This window comes from Petromyzon marinus, chromosome 57, assembly GCF_048934315.1.
Source record: "Petromyzon marinus isolate PM22_M1 ecotype Great Lakes invasive population chromosome 57, UKy_Petmar_22M1.pri1.0, whole genome shotgun sequence".
NCBI lineage: Eukaryota > Metazoa > Chordata > Hyperoartia > Petromyzontiformes > Petromyzontidae > Petromyzon > Petromyzon marinus.
The window spans coordinates 8660768-8683863 of record NC_133723.1 but is presented as its reverse complement, the minus strand read 5'-3'; the positions used below and the strand labels follow the sequence as shown (position 1 = coordinate 8683863).

General features: G+C 53.4%; 1 protein-coding gene across 5 annotated transcripts in view; it reads left to right on the top strand.

Moving 5' to 3' along the window:
* LOC116954947 (uncharacterized) overlaps window positions 1-23096 on the top strand; it is a 261733-nt gene that overhangs the window by 223527 nt on the left and 15110 nt on the right. For all 5 annotated transcript variants that reach the window (XM_076052742.1, XM_076052743.1, XM_076052744.1 and 2 more), the window contains 2 exons: window positions 9799-10046; window positions 18473-18621. In XM_076052742.1, the coding sequence (XP_075908857.1) occupies window positions 9799-10046; window positions 18473-18621 (397 nt within the window). The remainder of the gene's footprint in view (window positions 1-9798; window positions 10047-18472; window positions 18622-23096) is intronic.

The window sequence follows — 23096 nt, the reverse complement described above, 5'->3', positions numbered from 1 at the left end:
CAGGCAGCAGCAGCAGCAGCCGCGGAGAGACGCTGCTCAGACAAGGCCAGGCCAAGTTTTGGGAGCGATCAGCAGCAGGCCTCTTGGGGTAGTTCTGCGTGCAACGCGGCGCTTAATAATACTTTCAGAACCTCCATCCGTTATTCCTTGAACGTCTCGTCGACTGGCGGTGATGATCTCTGTCCTCCTGTAGCGAGGAAGTGTCTCTTTATCCGAGTGTGTATATTTTTTTAAAATCAGATATTGCTCGGGAACGTGGGAAGCAACAGTCGAGCAACAGAATGCCGTCTTCAACTCGCCATCGATCGTCGATCAATTCCAATTGATCCCCAATCGATCCCAAACGGCTCTAATCAAGAGTATTAACATTCGCCATCGATTCCCGGCCGATTCTTAATCGACAGAGCGGCAATTGACCGCTCGCGTGCCCTCGAAGAAACGAGGCAGAGGAGAGGAAGGGGAATAAAAAGATGTGATTCATCGCGATCAATTCGGGGTCAACGTGAATCACTGCTGGATCCATGAGAAGATTTTCAGGGGCAGCGGGACAAGAGTTTGGGCCCTGGGGTCACGTACGTATGTTGCATGTATGTCGTACGTTGAGCTTCTTTCACGCCGTACGTAGCCAACCGTCCCAATCGGAGGTGCTGGACACGCAATGCAAAGTCCTCTATCCGCGCAGGTGCCCCGTGCCGGTTGGGCGTTCGACGCCGCGAGAATTATCGTGAGCCCGAGAACCGATGTGAATCAATGAATTGACGAGAGCGGGTAACAGTTCATTGTAATTTCTGTACGCACACTCTCCTGCTGCATTCCCCAAAATTATGAGACTTGCTTTTCAGCTGCTATATTTGTATATCTTTATAGATACCAGGCACACCGTTGTTGTTTTTTTTTGGGTGGGGGGGGGGGGGCAGGGGAACCTTGCTGGTCCCTGAGAAGTGCGGTGATTGTTTGTCAACAGATATACAATAATTATTCATTTGTTATTTATCAGTAGAAATGAGCAGCAGGAAGTTGCATAACAGCTCACTTCTCTTTTTTCATTTCTCACTGCAGTCGTCGATGTAACACTGCCGATGACATGATATCATGATGCCGCGATAACAGCACGCACCTTCCGATGAGCACGGTTGGCTACGTACGGTGTGAAATAAGTTCAAAGTACGTATAAGAGACAAACATCTCCCGTATAGCCTTTAACAGACTGTCAGGACAAAAGTGCTTTTCAAGGCCAGCACGGGTGGGTGGTCGGCACCACGCCCAACCGCCTTTGTCTCCCCAGTGATTGTGTTTACACGCTGCACCAGATACTCAGTTGAGGCTGAGTCGACCTAGGGGAGGCCCAGGATCCGGTTCAGATATTAGCCACTGGTGTTGGCCGCGAGCGGGAATCGAACTCGGGTCGCGGGGTTCGTAGCGCAGCGTAGCGCTAACCGCTACGCTACCTGCTCCCCGACGTACATATAAAGACACACGCGCACACACAGATGCACGTCATCGTTTTTTTCCCCCACTCCAAACGCTCATTTTGGGTTTCTTCGCGCCTTCTCGCCCGACGAAGGGCACCGATGCGAGGGGGGCAAGGGGGGGCACGGGGGCCCATTCGACGCTCGCGCCCACAATTCCCCGAACATCGCATCTTTTATTTTAAATAAGTACAAATAAGACACCGCAAGCCACCTGCGTTCGGCTCTGGATCTGCCCTGACCTCCTCTCCCCCCCCCCACCACCACCACCACCCCCCTCCCACCACCACCACCACCCCCCCCCCCAACTTTTATCTGTGCTTGCTCTAGCAGAAACTCTCGCCGCATATCTGCAATGCCTTCATTGTGATTGCGCTGTTCATTCCAACTTGCTTCCAGGACTCGCTCGACAAATGTTTGCCGAATGTTTGCGCGGTTTTTTTTTTATTTTCCGTCACCGCAGCGCCGTTCACCCGAACTGACCGCGCGTGCGTGCCTCGATCCAAACTCGACTACCGGCGCCGCCGAGGCATTTGACCCGCGGTCGCCGTGCGTTTCGCTTTGGGCTCCTGGCGGAAGTTGGCCCCCCCCCCGCCCCCCGCCCCCGCCCGTGCCGACTCCAACCGGCCAGCACCTGGGCCCCCCCTCCGACCCCGTGGCGGGCCCCCCCCCCCCCACCCCCTCCACCGCCCAACCCCCCCCCCCCCCCCCCCACTCCGCCGCTCGCTCGTTGATCTCGAGTGAGCTGCGCCCGCGCCCCTACTCGAGATTCGTCATCGCGATTTGAATGGGAACGTTTTGTTTATTTATACCGACAACTTGCTCGTCGCTACCGGCTTCTCTCTCTTTCGCGGCTTTGTCTTTTCGCCCAGATATACTCTTTGCTATTAAAAAAAATAATAATCTAGGTCAGGCCCACTGAGCTGCATAGGCCCAACAAGAAGTGAGTGGCTTATCATCATCGTGTGGAAATTCATAGTCGCAGTCAAAATGCTCTTAAACGTGTGATGCCGATTCGAAATGCGTAGGGAAAAACCGGAGGACCCGGAGAAAAATCCACACGACCACAGGGAGAGAGAGAGCGAGAGAGAGACACACGCAAACTCCAAATATACAGCAGGCGTCAGGGTCAGGATCGAACCCACCACCTCCTGCATACCAGGCGAGGGAGATAACATTTCCTAGCCACCGCGGGGACCCTATATATTTTGATTGTGCCATTGGTGTCGTGGCCATGAACATTTTTTCAGGCTCACGTGTGACAGAGAGCAGCCCTCTGGAAGATCTTCTTGTTCCCTCGGCGTTCCTCCCATATTATTTACTCGTTTCCAGGTCTCGAACTTAACGTTACCCCAAAATTCATGATCGACCCACCGTGTTCACATCTATCTCTATCTTGAATCTCTTGTCGTTTTTTTTGTGTGCGTGTGTTCAAATTCCTAAACGCGCCGCCGTGTTCCGGCACCCGACGACACGACGGACCTTTATATCTGCGTTCCTTGTATTTTATGTCTCTCTTCATCTTTTCTGAGTAACCCAAGATGCATGTTTGCGTTCTTGCGTGCGTGCACGTGCTTCTCTTGTGCGCGTCGATATTCTCGTACCATCGTGATCCGACTTCCTCGTTCCAGGTGGCTTTTTGTGTTGTTTGTTTTTTTCCATCGTCCCCCTCTCTCTCTCTCTCCCCACCTTGGCCGTGGGTCGGCAATTGTCGGGAAACTGAACACCGCTGCCGCTCGCGCGGCAACGCAGCACTCACAATGGCTCATCCTCAAACTCGCTCGCTTGCTCGTTCATTCACCACTTCCCGCTTGGGATTTCTGTAACCTACTTCTCACGTAGCATCGTCACACGCACCGCCCCCCCCCCCCCTCCCCTCTACCCGTTGAATCCCATTCACCCTGAAAGCCCCCAGTGTCCTCTTCCATATGACGTCGGGCTGTACCCAGAATCATCTCAGAATCGGAATCTTTGTTTAATGCTGGAGCAATCCGATGTGCTATGAGGCTCTTTTTTTCACATGCGTCCAAGTAGGGGCACGGGGTCAGAAAGTTGCAACAACAAACAATGAGAAAAAAAACGATAGAGGAGTGCAAAGTATAGGAAAGGTAAGCCGATCGGTAAAAATAAATACGTACACCAAAGCTAAACTACTTTTTTTATTTTACCAAGTTAAAGCCCACTGAGCAATTAGTTCATTTTTCAGAAGCGACCTGGCCATCACAAATGATCGCCCCACGAAGTGGCTTATCATCATCGCGTGGAATTTTATAGCAGCGGCCAAATAATGGGAAGCTGCCCAGCTTTGTCGCCGAGGTTCCTGGTTCAAACCCAGCGGGCTGCCCTGATTAATACCGCGGCTCTCATAACCCTAATATTTCCAGGCGCCGTCTGCTTCGCTCACAGCGGACGTTAAAGATCCCCGTGACGTCATCGAGAGAGAGAGAGGAGGCGATTCCAAATTCTAGTTTTTTTTTAATGATGCAGTAAAGTACTCGCTTTGGATTGTACGTTTGTATGTATGTACGTTGAACTTCTTTCGAAACCGTACGTAACCAACTGTGCCGATCGGAGGATTGTTCTCGTGGCAACGATCGCCCCACTCAAGGCAGACTAAAATGTGACTTCTCCAGCTTGAAAGAGTCGGCCAATCACCCTCCGGAGAGAAGCTTGTCTCCTTCAAAGGGAAGGTGGAGGCCCTACCACCAGCAGTGGCGCGAGTGTGAAATTGTGGGGGCTGCACCTTTACCAACGGGTTCCACCCTGTTCAAATCACAGCCAGGATTACTCCACCGCCCCCCATTACCTCACTTTTTCTTTTGCTTTTGATTGATCGCACAAAATCCGTCCTAGTTTCTCCGGCTGTTTGCTTTGTGTTTTTGACCGCCCGGTCAATACCTCCCCATGGCTATGCATCACCGTGTCATGAATCTGTAAAACTATCGAGAGATATGGGGCGCCACGGTGGCTAGGAGATGTTAACCACCTCGCCTGGGATGCAGGAGGTCGTGGGTTTGATCACGACCCTGACGCCTGCTGTATATTTGGAGTCTGCGTGTCTCTCTCTCTCTCATCATCACGGTGGCTAGGAGACGTTAACAACCTCGCCTGGGATGCAGGAGGTCGTGGGTTTGATCCCGACCCTGATGCCTGCTGTATATTTGGAGTCTGCGTGTCTCTCTCTCTCTCTCATCATCACGATGGCTCCGGTTTTTTCCCTCCACATTTAGAATGAACATCACACGTTTACGGTATTCGGCTGCTGCTAGAAACTTCCTCACGATGATGATGATGAAAGGACACTTTGTTGAGTGATCAATTGTGGCCAGGTCGCTTCTGAAAAAGAAACTAATAGCTTAGTGGGCCTTAACTGGTAAGTCCCAGATAAGCAGCGTTCATAGCGAAGGCTGTGGCGGATCAAAGGGGCTAACCTCCCCCCACTTTCTACACCCCGTTTGAGAACCCAAAAATTGGTATTCTATTGATAATGACCAAAGAATACTTTTAATAGAAAAATAGTTTATCGATGCAGGGCCCCTATTTAAAAAGGCTTGAAATTTCAGTACTGCCACCCCATCCTCCCACCCCACCCCACCTCTCCCCACTCCTCCCTCAGCCCAGCCCACCCGCCATCACAAACTCACGCTCACCGGTGCGGTGAAGTATGGCTCAGAGAACCCCCGTGACCAACAACGGTGCTTCGTAGGCCTCCCACCGAGCAGTAGCGTGAACAGGGGGGCAGCGCATTGCGACGAGCGTCATCTCTCGTCGTCGTTCCAGGTTGCCACCTACTTAATTGCCCGTCAGTGTATTTCACGTGAATTATATTTCAGGACTCGGGGGGGGGGGGGGGGATGCGTAGGAGTCACATGGGGGAGTCGAACTCATATGCGGTCTGGCTGCAAGGCAGGGTGGAGTACATTTACAGTGGGGGGGGGGGGTTGTCGAGGGTGGGGGGTGGCCCATCCCTTTGCCAATTACAATTTTACGAGCGGCCGTAACCTTTTAAGAGGAAAAGTAACCCCCCCCCCCCTCCCCGGATTTAAATATCCCGCCTCGTATATGGAAAATTCAATAGCTCGCGGGAAGAGAAAGTTTCAGTAATTACAAGTGGTAATTTAAGCAGCTGTCTTGCCTGTTGCGTCATTGTTGTTTCACCGCTGCCCTCGGACGGGTGAGCACAAGTCAACGATTTCTCCATCAACTGTTTAACGAACCCCGGAGAAACCCTTTGCCAGAGTCTCGGCATCACGTTTTGTTTTGTTTGCAGGAGCCCGTTCGATTAGTCTCCCTGTGTGGGCAGGTTGAGCGTTCGTTGCTTTGTCGAGTTCTTCGTAATGTTTGAGAAATTTGTAATTTTTCTGCCGAGTTTTGCGAACGGAACCCCTCCCGTCGGTCGCTCCCCCCGGAGGAGACCCCCCCCCCCCCCCCTCGTGCATTCTGGCTAAAAACCAGAAAAAAAATGAATATAATCGGTGACGTTTTGGGCAACGGCCATCCTTTGTTGTTTGGATTATTTTGGCCGCTGCTGTAAATTTCCGCGCGACGATGAGCCACTTTGTTGAGCTGTCATTTGTGGTCTCTCAGTGGGCTTTGCCTGCTAATAAATAAACGTAGATATATATTCGTAATTTTTAGTGATTTGCTTGTCCTTTCCTATACTTTGCACCCATTTATTGTTGCCACGTTCTGACCCCGTGCCCCTACTGGTCATCTGTGAACAAAGAGCTTGACAGCTCATCAGATTTCTCCAGTCTGAATAAATATTCTGATTACTAGCCTTTTGCCCGTCCAAGGACGGGTGTATTGGCAGTAAATCTGAAACTTGCAAGCGAAAAGCAGACCGCGACGTGATATACATTGCATCCATTCGTGTGCAATTTGTAAGGGCGCGGTGACACAGACCTATTTCATGTTAAGGTTATAATCCCTCGTTCATCACGACGTCCTTTTTACTTCGATGTCTCAACAGCGTTACGGAGATCACGTGATGACGTGAGGGTTCTGCCTTTGTAGTGAGGGTTGTCAGTTGACGCTGAGGAGGGGGGAGGAGGCGCCTCGCCCCCCCTCCATGTGGAGTGACGTCACCTACTCATGATTATTAATGGGAGGGGGGGGGTCCATATGGAGGACGTAACCTGTTCATGATTATTAATGAGGGGGGGCTGGTCGACGTGGAGTGACGTCACGCGCGGGACACACGGACATTCTTGGCTCGTTATAGTAGTTAAGCCATTCCCCTCCTTGCCCTCCTTCCTCTCTGAAAGCCTCACCTCTAGATCTCTCTTGCCCAATTATTTTCCTTCCCCTCCACTCCTTCCCGTCCCTTCCCCACCCTCGCGGCATCCCCTCTCAGTACCCCCTCGATCGCTCCCACTCATTCCTCGGCACCGTGCGCAGCGCGCCCGTGCCCTCCCCGCCAACGACATCACCCCAATCCTCGTCACCGTTCCGTGAGCTGTGTGGAGCGCTTCGAGCGAAGGCAGCTCCGCTCTATAAATATAAATTGTGTTACGGATTGGATGCGTGGCATATAAATTAAATAAATGAATGCACAACGGACAAATCCCTGCCGTGCAGAAGAGACGTTGGCTGAAACATCACCTTTTGTATGTTTTTTTTTGTCCGTTTGAGGCCACGGCATCATTGACGAACATCTTGAGTCTGTTTGAATGAAGCAAATGGGTTTTTTTTCCCCGTAAGAGCGTGTTTGTTTGTTTGTTCGTACGTGTGCGCGCTCTTGTGCGTACGCGTAGGCGTTCGTGTGTGCGCGCGTGGCCGTCAACGCACGCGTCCGTATCAGTGTGTGCACGTTGGCGGATGTGTCCCGGGGAGCGGTGGCGCAGTGGTTAGCACGCTGCGCTACGCAACCCAGCCACCTCGGTTCGATTTCCAGATACGGGTAAAAGCCCTGAAAGGCGAGTGGTATCTGGGCCAGTCCCGGGGCGTCCTGGGCCTCCCTTGCGTCGACTCGGCCTTCAACGAGTGCCCAGTCCGTCGTGTAAACAACAGCGCGGCAGACGCAAAGGGCGGCTGGGCGTAGTGCCGACCGCGCTACCCGCTCATGCGCCGTGCCGGCCTTCGCCAGTGCTCGATAACAGCGCTCGCCCCAACAATTCTGTCGGGGCTATTTTGGCGGGGGTTTGAGGTTGGGGGATCTTCGTCTTCGTCGTCCGCGAAACACTTAGCACGCTCCGAGCAAGGTAGAAAGGTGGCGGGCGCGGCCCTGCAATTGCTTGCTTCCACCGCTGCTCCTCGTCGTCGGGTCCGGGTCGGCGTTCGGACCTCCTCCTCCTCCTCCGCGCTCGCCAGACGTCTTGGCGTCGCCCGCACGTCACCTCTCCCCACCGCGTGCGTCCTGCTGGCCGACTGACTGCGGCGCGACTCGTTTGTGCGGCCAGGGCGCGAACGAGAGGCCCTCGCGAGTCGTCGTTTGCCACGCCGACGGTTCCCGTCGCGTCGTAGGCACGCACGAGGAACTTCTCGCCCGCCCTACGTGGCCAAACGTGCTAATCGTAGGTTTGCCCGGGGTTTTGGGGGGGGGGGGAAGGGTGAAATTTCCCCCCCACTGCCGTGGCATGAGCAGGTGTGTTGTTGACTTTCCCCGCAGAGAGAGGTGGCTTATTTTGTTTGATCCCATGGGGGGTGGTGGGAGGGGGGGTACGTCAGGCACAGCGGTTTCTAGTTGTCGGGGGTTTGAACTCGCAGCCTTCCAGTTGTCGAATCATCGAGTGCTGTGACGGGGGGGGGGGGGGGCGGCGGGGGGGTTGGGGGGTGGCTCTGATTCGTTTGCAATTTACAATCAGAGATTCAATCCGGGAAATGAAATTCGATAGAGGTGAAAGTACACTGTAATTTCCCGCTTTGCATTTGTGTGGCTGGAATGGGAATTTGAGTGTGAACACATGTGGATTGTTGGGTGTGTGCATGTGCGTGTGTGTGTGTTTGCCTGTGCGTACATGAATTGTGGGAAGCGGCGGTGCGGTGGTTCGCGCGCAGCGCTACAAACCCGGCGACCCGAGTTCGATTCCCGCTCATGGCAACTAGCACCAATGACGATTATTTGAACCCGTCCGGGGCCTCCCCTCGGTCAACTTACCCTCAAATGAGTACCTGTTGCGGTGTGTAAACATCGCCACGGGGGAGACAAAGGTGGCCGGGTGTGGTGCTGGCCACCCACCCCCTCGTGTACCTTGCCAGGCTTCATAGGTGCCTCTCGCTAGCAGCACTTGCCCCAAAAGTCTGTTAAGGCTATATGGGGGGGGGGGGGATATTTGTCTTTATCTTGTACATGAACATGCATACACATGTGCGTGATGCATGCCACATTTCCAAAAAGTTTGCATACTCAAATTCAAAACCAAATGCAGATTTATCTTCTCCACGTCGCGGTTCCCTTGCCTTGACGGGTTGATTCAAATGGTTCTCATATTGGCTGCATCGAGGGCTTCAAGCCAGCACCTTTGGGGACCCATAGGTTCACGCAGGTGTCCACCCTGTCATCAAATCAGATTCTCCGGTGTAATGCGTTAATGGTCCCACCCTGGTCATTAATGACGTGAAAAATGTGCAATATATAAAACGGTAGTTTTTTGTGTGTTGTTTAGTTTTGCTTTATTCTCTGAACCAGTTTGCGGTGTTGATAGCATTTATAAGCCAACGTGTTCAACTTACTAACATTTGCCAACGCCGCATTTTGGTTGATTCGGTGGAAGGATAGGGTGAAGCAAATTCAAAATAGAGCCTAGGAAGGAAAAAAAGCATTGTGGTCGTCGTAATTTGGAAGAAGAGGAGGTAGTGGAGGTTGAGGAGGCGATGGGTGGGATGTGTGCAGGACATGGCATGGTGCTCACGCTTGGCTCAACGTTTGACAGGTATCGTTAATGGGACCAGGTAAGGCCCACTGAGCTACACAGCTTTGTTTCAGAAAGCGATCTGGTGACAAATAATAATGGGCCAACGAAGTTGCTTATCACGTGGAAATAAATGTATCGCAGCCAAATACAGTAAACGCATGTTTATAAATGTGGAGGGAAAAACCGGAGGCACCCGGAGAAAAATCCACGCGACTACGGGGAGCGAGAGAGACACGCAAATTCCAAAAATACGTGTTTCAGTGTCGGGATCGAACCCACGACCTCCTGCGTACCAGGCGAGGTGGTTAACACCTCGACAAAGACATCAAATCCACAGACGAGGGCTCGACTCAAATTCCACGCAGCCATCGACGTCGTCTTAAGAGCTACGACTGTGGTTCGAAACGCTGCCTCTACAAGCGCTGCCCGCGACTGACCCTGTGACTGCCCTCCGTGCCCCCCCCACCGCACAGGTACATGAAATACCTGTACCCCTACGAGTGCGAGAAGAAGGGGCTCAGCTCCCCGGCCGAGCTGCAGGCCGCCATCGACAGCAACCGCAGGGAGGGACGGCGCCCGAGCTTCGGCTCCCCGCTCTACAGCTACACGCCGCCGGGCCCCTCCAACCTGCTGCCCTCTCCCAAGATGCACCTCTCCAGCCTGGGCATCCCCGGACTCACCAACGGCACGCACATGCCGTCCGGCCAGTCCATCAAGAAAGGTGAGCGAGCGACCCCCCCCCCCTCCCCCCCTGGGGTGTGGGGTGCGGGGGGGGGGGGGTCATGCATCTTTGCCCGCTGGACAATCGGGAGCCGTTCTGGTGGCGGGAAGGGGCGGGGGGGGGCGGCCGTGCTGGGCCGGGCCGACCGGCCGTCGACGGAGTCGCGTCGTTTTCGTCCCCCTTCCTTCGTCCGAACCGGAACGTTAACGGTCGCGCTTTGAACACGCGCTTAGCTGTTCACCCGTCGCTCTCTCGGAGGACCGACGCCGCCGAGGTATCCAGGAATGGAGGAACCGGAGACGAACCGCGGAAGGCAGCTTGCCAGGCGGTGAGCCGGCGCTACCTAAAAATTGCCCAAGCTCTTGCGGTCCTCTATATATATTAAGGTGTCACCCGATTAGTGTCGAATAATGTCAACGTTACGGCCTAGGCTTTGTCGACCGTGGATGGACGTTACGGGTAAATGTCCCATTGCTTTAACACCACCCGAGAGGCGTTCCGAGACTGGTGAGATCCAGCGGGAAAGATTCCGCGTTGCAATGCCGCTTACGTTTTCTCTACGTAGCTTCTGGATATTTAATTTAAGTGCAACAGAATCACCTCCAAATCCCCCCCCCCACCCCCTCCAGCTTGTTTGACGAACCCTCACGATCCATACTCGCGATTCGAAATTGAGAACCGATTTAAATATTTTTTAAAAATTAAATTCTCTGCCTCGTTTTAAGCCCTCCCCTTGGTCGTTTTATTCCTCCCGGTCTCGTTCGGGTTTTCACCTCTCGCGCAACGCTTGCTTGCGCCCTGCGCGTCGTCGTGAGTGTAAAAAATAAATTTTAAAAATCTCGCTCGCAAGATAAACTATTTCCATCGATGTTAACGATCCATCGATCAATGATCGATCAATGAATCGATGCCGGTGATTTATCTCGAAAAACGCCTTTGACGGACCCCCAACGGGGTGTCTTCGTTGCCATCGCGGGTTCAGCTCCGGCCGAGAACACAAAAAGCAAAAACCCGGTGGAAATTGCGCAAAGGCAATAAAACAGCTGACGTCGAATCCACAATATCCAGCAGAGCTATAGAAATAGTTCACGGGGTCTTTGCCCCCCCCCACCCGCCCCCTGTAAATGATTCTAAATTATGCATCGGAGTAGCTTACGTAGAGGCAACTACGAGGATTAACGATTTTGTTTACTATCGTGTCCCAACCCAGCCCCCGCCGCCCCCCCCCCCCCCACGGGTTTTTTTTTATATAGTGCAATGGGAAACGCAAATGTATGACATCGTCCCATCGCCCCCAAAAAGCATCGCCCGGCGGGCTCCGGGGGCGTAGGGCGCAACGCAGCGCCTCGTGACCGATGATGAACCCGCCGCACCCACAACCTCTGATCAGCCGCTGCTTGTAAGGGTTTTATTTATGTTTTTTTATATTTTTTTTTTGTCGAGAGCCGGCGCTAACCGCTGCGACGGAATCGGCCGAGTCAATGGTTGGTGGTGGCGGGGGGGGGGGGGGTCATAAAATCGGGCCTTCTGATTGTCACCACCGCGAAGGACCGCAGATGGGGCCGATGCGTTCGCGTGCGTGCGTCCGTGTGCGTGTGCACGCTAACACACGCGCACACCCCCGTATAGCCTTAATAGACTGTTGGGGGCAAGTGGTGTTAGCGAGCAGCGCCGATGAAAGCAGGAAGGGCACACGAAGGGGGTGGGTGGCCCGAGTTCGATTGCCCGCTCACGGCCAACACCAGTGACGAATGTCTGAACGGGTCCTGGGCCTCTCCCCCGAGGTCGACTCGGTCTCAAAATGAGCACCTCGTGGCGGTGTGCAGTGAACATCGCCATTTCCACGTCGGCTTCTCTTGCCGTGATACACGGACCGGGTGCTCGCAAACTCTGAAGCCGTCATCGCGCCCGACAGCCTGCGCGCCGAAATACGTTCCGCTTTTTCTTTTACGTATATATAGAAGCACGCGTTGAGACTATTTAGGTGATTTTTGCTGCTATCCATGTCGAAATGATAAGCCACTTCTTTTTGAGCTTTCATTTGGGGCCAGATCGCTTTTGAAAATGTAAACTAAACCATCCCCATCCTGGTAGGATGGGGATGGTTTAGTTTTATTTGTAAGTTTTTGGGCGATTTGTTTAACGTTCTTGTACTTTGCACTCCTATCGTGTTTTGTAACTGTTTGTTGTTGTCACATTCTTACCCCGTGCCCCGACTGGACATCTGTGAAACAAAGCTTTATACATATTCTAATATATATTTATATACAGTGAGGGAAAAAAGTATTTGATCCCCTGCTGATTTTGTACGTTTGCCCACTGACAAAAAAATGATCAGTCTATAATTTTAATGGTAGGTTTATTTGAACAGTGAGAGACAGAATATCAACAACAAAATCCAGAAAAACGCATGTCAAAAATGTTATAAATTGATTTGCATTTTAATGAGGGAAATAAGTATTTGACCCCCTCTCAATCAGAAAGATTTCTGGCTCCCAGGTGTCTTTAATACAGGTAACGAGCTGAGATTAGGAGCACACTCTTAAAGGGAGTGCTCCTAATCTCAGCTTGTTACCTGTATAAAAGACACCTGTCCAGAGAAGCAATCAATCAATCAGATTCCAAAACTCTCCACCATGGCCAAGACCAAAGAGCTCTCCAAGGATGTCAGGGACAATATTGTAGACCTACACAAGGCTGGAATGGGCTACAAGACCATTGCCAAGCAGCTTGGTGAGAAGGTGACAACAGTTGGTGCGATTATTCACAAATGGAAGAAACACAAAAGAACTGTCAATCTCCCTCGGCCTGGGGCTCCATGCAAGATCTCACCTCGTGGAGTTGCAATGATCATGAGAACGGTGAGGAACCCGCCCAGAACTAAACGGGAGGATCTTGTCAATGATCTCAAGGCAGCTGGGACCATTGTCACCAAGAAAACAATTGGTGACACACTACTCCGTGAAGGACTGAAATTCTGCAGTACCCGCAAGGTCCCCCTGCTCAAGAAAGCACATATACATGCCCGTCTGAAGTTTGCCAATGAACATCTGAATGATTCAGAGGACAACTGGGTGAAAGTGTTGTGGTCAGATGAGACCAAAATGGAGCTCTTTGGCATCAACTCAACTCGCCGTGTTTGGAGGAGGAGGAATGCTGCCTATGACCCCAAGAACACCATCCTCACCGTCAAACATGGAGGTGGAAACATTATGCTTTGGGGTTGTTTTTCTGCTAAGGGGACAGGACAACTTCACCGCATCAAAGGGACGATGGACGGGGCCATGTACCGTCAAATCTTGGGTGAGAACCTCCTTCCCTCAGCCAGGGCATAGCCAGGCATTGAAAATGGGTCGTGGATGGGTATTCCAGCATGACAATGACCCAAAACACACGGCCAAGGCAACAAAGGAGTGGCTCAAGAAGAAGCACATTAAGGTCCTGGAGTGGCCTAGCCAGTCTCCAGACCTTAAATCCCTAGAAAATCTGTGGAGGGAGCTGAAGGTTCGAGTTGCCAAACGTCAGTCTCGAAACCTTAATGACTTGGAGAAAGATCTGCAAAGAGGAGTGGGACGAAATCCCTCTGAGATGTGTGCAAACCTGGTGGCCAACTACAAGAAACGTCTGACCTCTGTGATTGCCAACAAGGGTTTTGCCACCAAGTACTAAGTCATGTTTTGCAGAGGGGTCAAATACTTATTTCCCTCATTAAAATGCAAATCAATTCATAACATTTTTGACATGCGCCTTTCTGGATTTTTTTGTTTTTATTCTGTCTCTCACTGTTCAAAATAAACCTACCATTAAAATTATAGTCTGATCATTCCTTTGTCAGTGGGCAAACGTACAAAATCAGCAGGGGATCAAATACTTTTTTCCCTCACTGCATGCACTGAGGCCAGGCATTTGCGTGCCTTATACACTCCGCTCTGTGTTTCTCTTTTTTATATGTGAATATATTATATATATTTATATATTGAGGCCAGGCGGCAGAGTCTAATCTTCACCTCCACGTTCGTCCTTTTGAGTGCCCATGCCTCTCTGAAATTTAGAAACCAACAGCCTGGGCACCGCCCTGATGATATACGGCGGCCAAAGTGACAAAGCAGAAGCCTGAGTGGAAACGGTCATGCGAAGAGGTTGTAACAGAAGGAGGGTAGAGAGACGCATATATATATAAAACATACAAACACGCACGCACGTGCTCGCACACTCGCTGACTATTTCACGAAATCGTATGTTAAGTTTCGTGTACACCCGTTGACGTAAAAAGACACGCATGCATGTGTACGTACACACACGCACACAAAGACGAACAAAGATCACCCGTGTAGCCTTAACAGGCTTTTGAGGCAAGTGCTGTTTGGGAGCGCCTATGAAGGGCCGGCACTGCTCACGAGCGGGTGGGTGGTCGGCGGCACGCCCGGCCACCTTTGTCTCCCCAGTCGCAATGTTTACACACCGCACCAGGTACTCATTTTAGAGTGAGGCGACCTATAGGAGGCCCAGGACTGGTTCAGAGAATCGTCACTGATGTTGCAGGCCACGAGCGGGAATCGAACCCAGGTCGCCGGGTTCGTAGCGCAACGAGCTAACGACTGCGCTACCGCTGCCACACACTCCTACGTACACACGCACTCGCTGGTACGAACTCGCATACGTCCACTCAATCGTAAAACTCTGCCATGGGCCAAACACACCCACTCATAAAAGCACGCGCGGAGATGCGCCCTAATACACGCAAGTCGCAAGTCGCCCGTCGCAAACACGCGTTGACTCGCGGACGCACACGCTCACCCGCGAACATATACGCAGTGTGTGTGTATATGTATGTATATGAAGGACACAGATTGCTGTGTAGTCTACAGAGACTGTAGGAACAAGGGCCGTGAGTGAGCACCCATTACGTCTTCGTCACTGTAGGACAAATGTCCCCTATAAGCCTTACCATATCGTTGGGGCAAATTCTGTTGCAAGCACCTTTTGCAATCTCATGAACACATACAAAGATAAAGGCTCCCCCGCCCCCTCCCCCCCCCGTATAACCTTAACAGACTGTAGGGGCAAGTTGCTGTTAGCGAGCACCTTTGAAGGCCGGCACGGCACACGAGGGGTTGGTGCGTGGCCAGCACCACGCCCGGCCGCCTTTGTCTCCCCAGCGGCCATGTTCACTACAGACCGCACCCAGGTACTCATTTGAGGCTGAGTCGACCGAGGAGAGGCCCAGGACCGATTCAGATGATTGCAACTGCTGTCGTTCGTGAGCGGGAATTGAACTCGGGTTCATAGCTGCAGCGCGCTACCGCTACGCTGCCAGCCGCCAACGCGCGCACACAGACACACAAAAAAGACAAAGACACGCACACACACACGCGCGCACGCACTCAGACACCGATGTCTCTGGAGGGGCAAGAGTCTCCATACACATTCCCGGGATGAGCATAGCACCGATGACGTCTTAATCGCGCTGCCGCGATCTCCCACTCGCACGCAACGCTAATAAAAGGCGAACAAAAATACGAGAAATCAACCGCAATCCGGTGCCTTATTGATCGGCGACGGGGCAATGCCTCAAATCCCCCTCTCTGTTGCTAATCCCGCCGCTCTCGCAGGCACTGGCTTAGCAGATCCGTTGTCCGCGTCCGTTTGATACGTCGAGGCGGCTGCGTACGCCAGCGCTCTTCCTCCTCTTCCTCTTCTTCTTCTTCTTCCCCGCGTGTGCCCCACTCGCGCGGGGTGTTCCGCTGCTGTCCTTGCGAAGCGTCTCCAAGCCGCGCCGTCCTGCGCCATCGCTCTTCCCGCTCCTTGGGCCAGCCTTGTGTCTGATCGCACCGCATCGCCCCCTCTTCCTCTTGATCTCTTTCCTTCCGCTTGCATCACTTGCACCTTCTGCGTACTCGAGACGATGAAACTTTTTAAAACAAATTGTTTTACCAGGCGTGGCCCACCCGAGCTACACAGATCTTTTTCAGCAGCGACCTGGCGGTCACAAACGATAGGTCAGCGAAAGCTGGCTTATCGTCGTCACGTGGATGTTTCTCGCCAGCCAAACACTCGAAATGCGTGATGTCGATTCTAAATGCGGAGGGAATCACCGGAAGAGCCGGAGAAAAATCCACGCGACCACTGGGAGAAAGACACGCAAACCCCCAATATACAGCAGGCGTCAGAGTTGAGATCGAACGCACGACCTCCTGTCGACCAGGCGAGGCAGTTAACATCTCGCCACCACGGCGCTTGGCGCGCTTAGATCGCTTGACTCCTGCATCATTATCATCATTGGCCGTGGTCAATCCGCTGCTGGATGAATGCCTCCCCTAGCCTTCGCCTCCACTCCCGCGGCCCTGCAGCGTTAACAGTCCAACCTGGTGGCCTGGCGCACGACGACTTGATGGCCCATCGTCCCATCGCCTTCCGTTCCTCGGCCGCCCTCTGCCAGTGAATTCTCAAACCGTCCATCCGTCATCGTCTCCCTCCCGGCCGTGACGCGTCCCGGCCGTGTTCCACTCGCTTGCCGTAACCGTTGGGACGGTCCTTCAGAACCGGTGCCGGGCATCACCTAGGTCGACTCGGCCTCACATGAGCACCTGGGTGCGGTGTTGAAACAGAGGCGGCGGCGGCGGCGGCGGCGGGGCCCGTGGCGCTACTGGCCACCCCCGTGTGCGGTACCGGCCTTCTTCGTAGGCGCTGCCACTCGCTTCAAAGCGCTTGCCCCCAACAGTCCGTTGAGGCTATGCGGGGGGTGGGGGAGGAGACCTTTGTGTTTGTGCCGCTGTCAATAAAGTTGCACAAATCTCGTCACTTACGCACGCACACACACACACCTACCGACTTATCCGACCTTTGCTTAAAATACATGAAGGGCGGGGGGGGGGGCGCTAAATAAATATGGAAATATCTTTCTATAAACGATGAGCTCAGGCCCAAAGGTCCAAAACATCACATGCCCAGCAACAAACAGAAAATACGGCATAAATTAGGCATTGTGATGGAAAACCTATAATTAAAACACCATATATATGAAAGCCTCTGCCTCTATGACGTATCATTTTTTTTCATAAGCACTGTATATGGCAATCTTCTTTTTGCTACGGGTAATAAACTTGCCCGAATCATTTGACTACTGTATAACACAATATTCAGACGACAATTGTCTCCTATGACAATCAAAAGCGGCCATGCGGCTTAGCTGGGCGGTGGCGGTGGGTGGGGGGGGGGGTTGTCTCAGCCCATCATCCCTCCCTCGGGGGGGGGGGGCGGTGGGTCGATAAAATAGGTATCACTCTGACGAAAGTCGACGTGGCAGTTAGCGTCATTGATGGGCACGTCGTGCCCCGCAGTAGGAACGTGGAATTTCCACCGGCTCGGTGCTTTTCTCACGGGAGAAGGAGCAGCTGTGCCTTGCAGAGCCGCATGGCTCACAGGGTTATACCTAATAAATGAAACTGAAACTGAGATCATCCTGGGCGTGTGCGCCATTGTGGTCTGTGAGTCCGGTCCTTGAGCGTGGCGTGTTGTGAGCGGCGACAACTGCTCAGTGGGTTTCCACTGCCGCGAGACAGGCTCTCGTACGTTTATCGTATTCTACCAAATTACGTGATGAAGTAAACAATTTTTTTTTTATCTCGGCGCTGGTAGCTAGGCAGCACCCGTGGCCGGTGATCCAGCACTTGCATAGGCAGGCCGGTCTGATGGGTCGCACAAATTCATGAAACCCCCCACGGCCTAAACCGTGGGAATGAAACTCTGAACCTCTTGGCTTTTGCAGGCCTATGGTGGCCGTACAGCAAGAGAGCGCCACGGTGGCTAGGAGATGTTAACTACCTCGCCTGGTATACAGGAGGTCGTGGGTTCGATCCTGACCCTTGACACCTGTATATTTAGAGTTTGCGTGTCTCCCTCTCCCCGTGGTCGCGTGGATTTTTCTCCGGGTCCTCCGGTTTTTCCCTCCACGTTTAGGAACGTGCGTTTAGAGTATTTGGCTGCTATTAAAACAAATGTCCACATTGTGATAAGCCATAATGTGGGCCACACCTAGTAAGATTTAAAAAAAAATGATTTAATAAAAAATTGTTGAAAATGAAATTCCATCTGTGAGGGGATTCAGTGTCACCACCCTCCCACACCCGGGGGGGGGGGGGTGTTTCCTCCCAACGCGTTTAAACACCTATCCCAATAGAGGACCACAAAGCTTGGGCAATTGTCGTCGCCGGTTCCCAGCCGCACTCCCGTTCACCCGTTGTTTTCCACGCCTCCGAATCGCTCCCTCCTCTCCCGCCCCCTCTCCGTCTCTCTGTGAATGACATCCACGTGCATTACAAATCAAATAATGATGATGATGATGATAATCCGGAGGATACGCTTCTCTGAAGCAATATCTCGTGACGGCTGTCGCCTGCCCTCTCTTGTTCCGTGTGCGCGCGCAGAGGACGACATGGGCATGTCCGGCCACCGCCTCTCACTGCCCGTGCCTCTGGCGGCGGCCGCGGCGGCGGCGGCTGCGGCCAACCAGCACGCGGCGGCTGCGGCGGCTGCACAGGTGCAGGCCCAAGTTCAGGCTCAAGTGCAGGCGCAGGTACGTGTCTGTGTGTCTGTGTGTCTGTGTGTGTGGGTGGAGCGATAGTGTAGCGGTTAGCGCGCTGCGCTATGAACCCGGCGACACGGGTTCGATTCCCGCTCACGGCCAACACCGGTGACGATTATCTAAACCGGTCCCGGGCCTCCCCTAGGTCGACTCGGCCTCAAATGAATATCTGGTGCGGTGTGTAAACATCGCCACTGGGGAGACAAAGGCGGCCGGGCGTGGTGCTGGCCACCTACCACCTCGTGTACCGTTACCGGCATTCATAGGTGCTCGCTAACAGCACTTGCCCCTACAGTCTGTTAAGGCTACACGGGGGATCTTTGTGTTGTGTGCGCTCGCAACAACGAGCAGAGCGCCAGGCGGCTAAAACACAGCAAGGTGGCATAGTAGCGGGGGGGGGGGGGGGCGCAGGTGGTGCACCGGCCAGTCATCTCGGTCAGTCGACCCGTGGCACCTGGATCCATCCCGTGGGCCTCCTGCCGGCGGGCGTTCGGCTACTTCGCGTGACTTTAAAGTGCACATAGCCTGGCACAAGCGCCGTGGTGACGTCACACCACTTAGTGGCGAATGGCGGTTGTTGTTGTTGTTGTTTACGTATGTGCGTTGAACTTCTTGGCGAACCGTGCTCATGGGAGGTGCGATGGAAGGACAACAAACTGAACAACACCAACAACAACAACAAGCAGTTCTAAAGAAATGAGCTCCCCGCCGGCGGTTGGCACGGGGCTCGCCGAGACGCGGTGAAGACGACGACGGTGTCGTCCGTCGCGAGCTCCGTGACCCGTCGGACCGTTTCCTTTAAAGGGTCCGTGGTTGTTGTTGTGGTTGTTATTCTTGCCGTTGTCCACCGCCCGAAAAATGGCCTGTAATCCGGCACTTTCGAGGCAGTGGGAGTTGGTGGATCGCACGCAGATGTTGATGTTGTGAAACTCCCTTTCACCGTGGGCGTTCGAGGTGGCGCCGTTACCCCCTGGCTCGCCAGGAGGAGGCGGTAGAGCAAGCGGACTGATCGCCGTCGGTTTCCACCTGTACGGGGATAGACTGTAGAAATAAACACTGCATTTTTTTTTTACTGAAAATGTCTTAAAATAAAAACCAAATTCCGCAGCAGCAGCAGCAGCTTGGCCCTCCTGCAAAAGAGTCCTACGACTTAGCCCGTGGCTCTGCGGGATATATAATTAAATTATTCTTCTTCTTTGGTTCTTTCGGTAAAGTCACGTAGAATGAGAATAAAATAATAAATTGATAAAATAAAATAACACAATAATATTCTCACGACGTTTCGGCCACAACACAAGCGGCCTTCATCAGGTGAAGGGGGCGAGACTGTCTGGTAGGACAGTCTCGCCTGATGAAGGCCGCTTGTGTTGTGGCCGAAACGTCGTGAGAATATTATTGTGTTATTTTATCAATTTATTATTTTATTCTCATTCTACGTGACTTTACCGAAAGAACCAAAGAAGATGAATCATTGCAGTCACGAAAGCTTTAAATCGAAATTTAAATTATTATTGTTATTTTTATTTAAAAATCAGATGCATTTTTTTCTCACAGATATTCGCAGGTGTCCTCGCACCTGGCCCCATGCCAATTGCACTCCGCTACGTTGGCCACCCGAATCCCCGAATCGTAAAGTGAAGCAGGCGCGGCGAAGTGAGAGCGCGTCCGTCCGTGCGCGCCCGCGTGTTTGTGTGCGTGTGTGTGTGTACTCGCACACACGCGTGTGCTCGAGGAATAGGCCAGTAGGCGCGCGCGTGTGCACGCACGCACGCGCTCCTACGTGCTGTGTTTACGTCCGCGAGCGATCCGCGCTGGGAGGATAATTGGGCCGCCCCTGCCCTCCCTCCCCCCCCCCACCGCCCACTGTCGTATCAGCGCGGAGCTATCACTCTCGTTCGCCGCGGCCCTCCCCGTTCGCACCGTATCTCTCCGCCTCGCTCATCTTCTCCCGGTATCTCTCTCTCTCTCTCTCCATCCGCCTCTATCTGCCTTTCCCTTGCGAAGAAACAATTACGGGCGTTTTTTTTTTGTTTTGTTTTGCCCGAACGCGCCTTGCCCCGCCGCTCGGCAATCGAAAGCAATATTCGCGCAGCTTTCTAAAATAAACCGCCGAGCGCGTTCGAGTGCCGAGCGAGAGAAGAGCGTGTGTGTGTGTGAGCGTGTGTGTGAGCGTGTGTGTGAGCGTGTGTGTGAGCGTGTGTGTGCGCGCGTGCGTGCGTGCGCATCGCTCGTAGTGTTGATGTGAACGATGTGCGGCCGGGGGGGGGCGGGTGGGGGGGGGGCGGGGAGGAGTGGCGGTGCGGTGGTTAGCGCACCGACAGGACTCCGAACCCGGAAGAAGTGCGTTGTGGCGAAAAACACGCACATGCTCTCGCGAGCAACTCCCCCCCCGCCCCCCCCCCCCCGGTTATGTAACGCCGTTATAAGTTGGCTCGAGTTGTCACGAATCGACGCTCAACTTTTACCGAAGGGCGATCGATTGCATTCCTGACATTTTCCGACAAAGAAAAAAAAGAGCCATCATCGGTCACGGTGACAACAACAACAACAATAATAATAATTCGCTGCCGCCGGCGGATAATTTAAACGCTCCGGGTAGGCGTGCCTCGTAGGGCATCCACGGGCAAGCCGGTGAAACACCGGCGCAGGCGCTACGGTGCCGGCTGTGGATGACGTGGTTAAGAGCGGGAGCACGGCTCGCGGTTGGAAGGTTGGGAGTTCAAGTCCTGACTGACGTGGGGAGGGGGGGCGGGGGTGAGTCATTTGTGGCCAGGTTGCTTCTGAAAAATAAGCTGATAGCTCAGTCGGCTTTAACCGGTAAAGTAAACATAGATATGCATTATTTTTTGTTTGTGATTTGCTTACCTTTCCTATGCTTCGCACTCCTTTTCCGCAGATGCCCCTACTGGACATCTGTGAAAAAGAGCTTTAGAGCTCATCAGATTCCTCCTCCAGCGTCAACAAACATTTCTGATTCTACTGAAATTGCACAGGGGCCCATCCGTGGGTTAGGTAGGGGCCCCGGATCTGGACCACATTGATGGGGGGGGGCGGGGGGGCGGGGGGTGGGGGCGCTGTGGGAGAGCGGGGAAGTCGGGGGGGGGGTCAGAAATTGGACAGGGGTCACCCACATTTCATTCTCTGCACCAGCGCCGCCCTTGATAACCCTGTGGGGCACCACATTTGGGGGGTGGGGTTGCCTACCCACAGCAAGGGAACGTGGAATTTCCACGATGTGGCTCGGAGACATCAATGGAGGCGAGCGGGCGCCGTCGCTCGCCCGTTTTTAGCGGCGACACAATTTTTACTTTCTTTTATTTTATTTTCAATCCCGTAGCAGCACCAGCGGCGATGTGCCTGCCAACATAGCCGATACGATTAAACTCGTTGATGCTGCGTTGGCGGTGTTACCGACGAACGCGGCGCCACCAAATATCGACCGTGAAAACTCCCCACCCCTGTGCCATGAAGGAGATCCATCGCCCCCGAAAACGTCGCCCGTGAGGCCGCAAGCATCATTGGCCAATTGCGTTTGACTAAAAAAAAAAAAATTTAGTTCGTCCCTTTTCGTTGTGACCCTCTCGGTGATGCGCCTGGTGCCTGGGTGGGCCTGCGAAAATCCTCGCGCACTCCGGCGGGTGTGGGCAGTGGTAACTGCAGGATAACAACAGAAGCGTGAGCGGTTGCTGTAAGCACCCTCAAGATGTCACCTCCGCCTGTAAAGTGTCTCCCCATATGGGGATCTGCGGCAATAAAACTTAGCGCCCACGCGCCCATCTGCGCAAACCATTTAACACGGGGGAGGCGGAGGCTTTGGTTCGATTCCCCGCTGCAGTTGGATGGGCGGTCGCCGCTGTCTGTCTCCGCCGGAGGGGGAGCGAGTCCCTTTTGTCCTTCCCGCAGAAGGCGTGGGAAGGTTACGGAGCCGGCCGCCGTCGTCATTGCACCAGCGCATAACAACAGCAACAACAACATTTACAACAACTCTCTAACATCAAGAACTTATCTGGCGGTGGTGGTGGTGGTGGTGATGCTGCGTTTGGCAGTGTGTCCCCAGTAAAATTCGCAAACGCTCGACAGGTGAGAGTCCAGGGATTCGAACGCAGAATCTCAGCGTCTCTGGCTGGCCGTACAACTCTGGCCTGGTCACTTCTCACACCCCCAACCACTACGCCCCACTACCCCCCACTACCCCCCACTACCCCCACCACCACTCACCACTCCCCCTCAAGACATCCCGCCTGCTACCGACTTTTTTTTTCTTTAATTACTGGAATCCTGCCGTTCAGGTATCCACCGGCCGATGGCAAACTTAAAAAACGCACAGAGGCCCCCACGCCGATTATAAATCATCATCACTGCGGCTTTGCCCTTTGGAGGGGGGCAGGCGGGGAGGCCGTGCGAGGGATAACCGTGGTGGGGGACGATGGCGGCGACTCCAGGAGTTGCGAATCGTCGCAGATTTT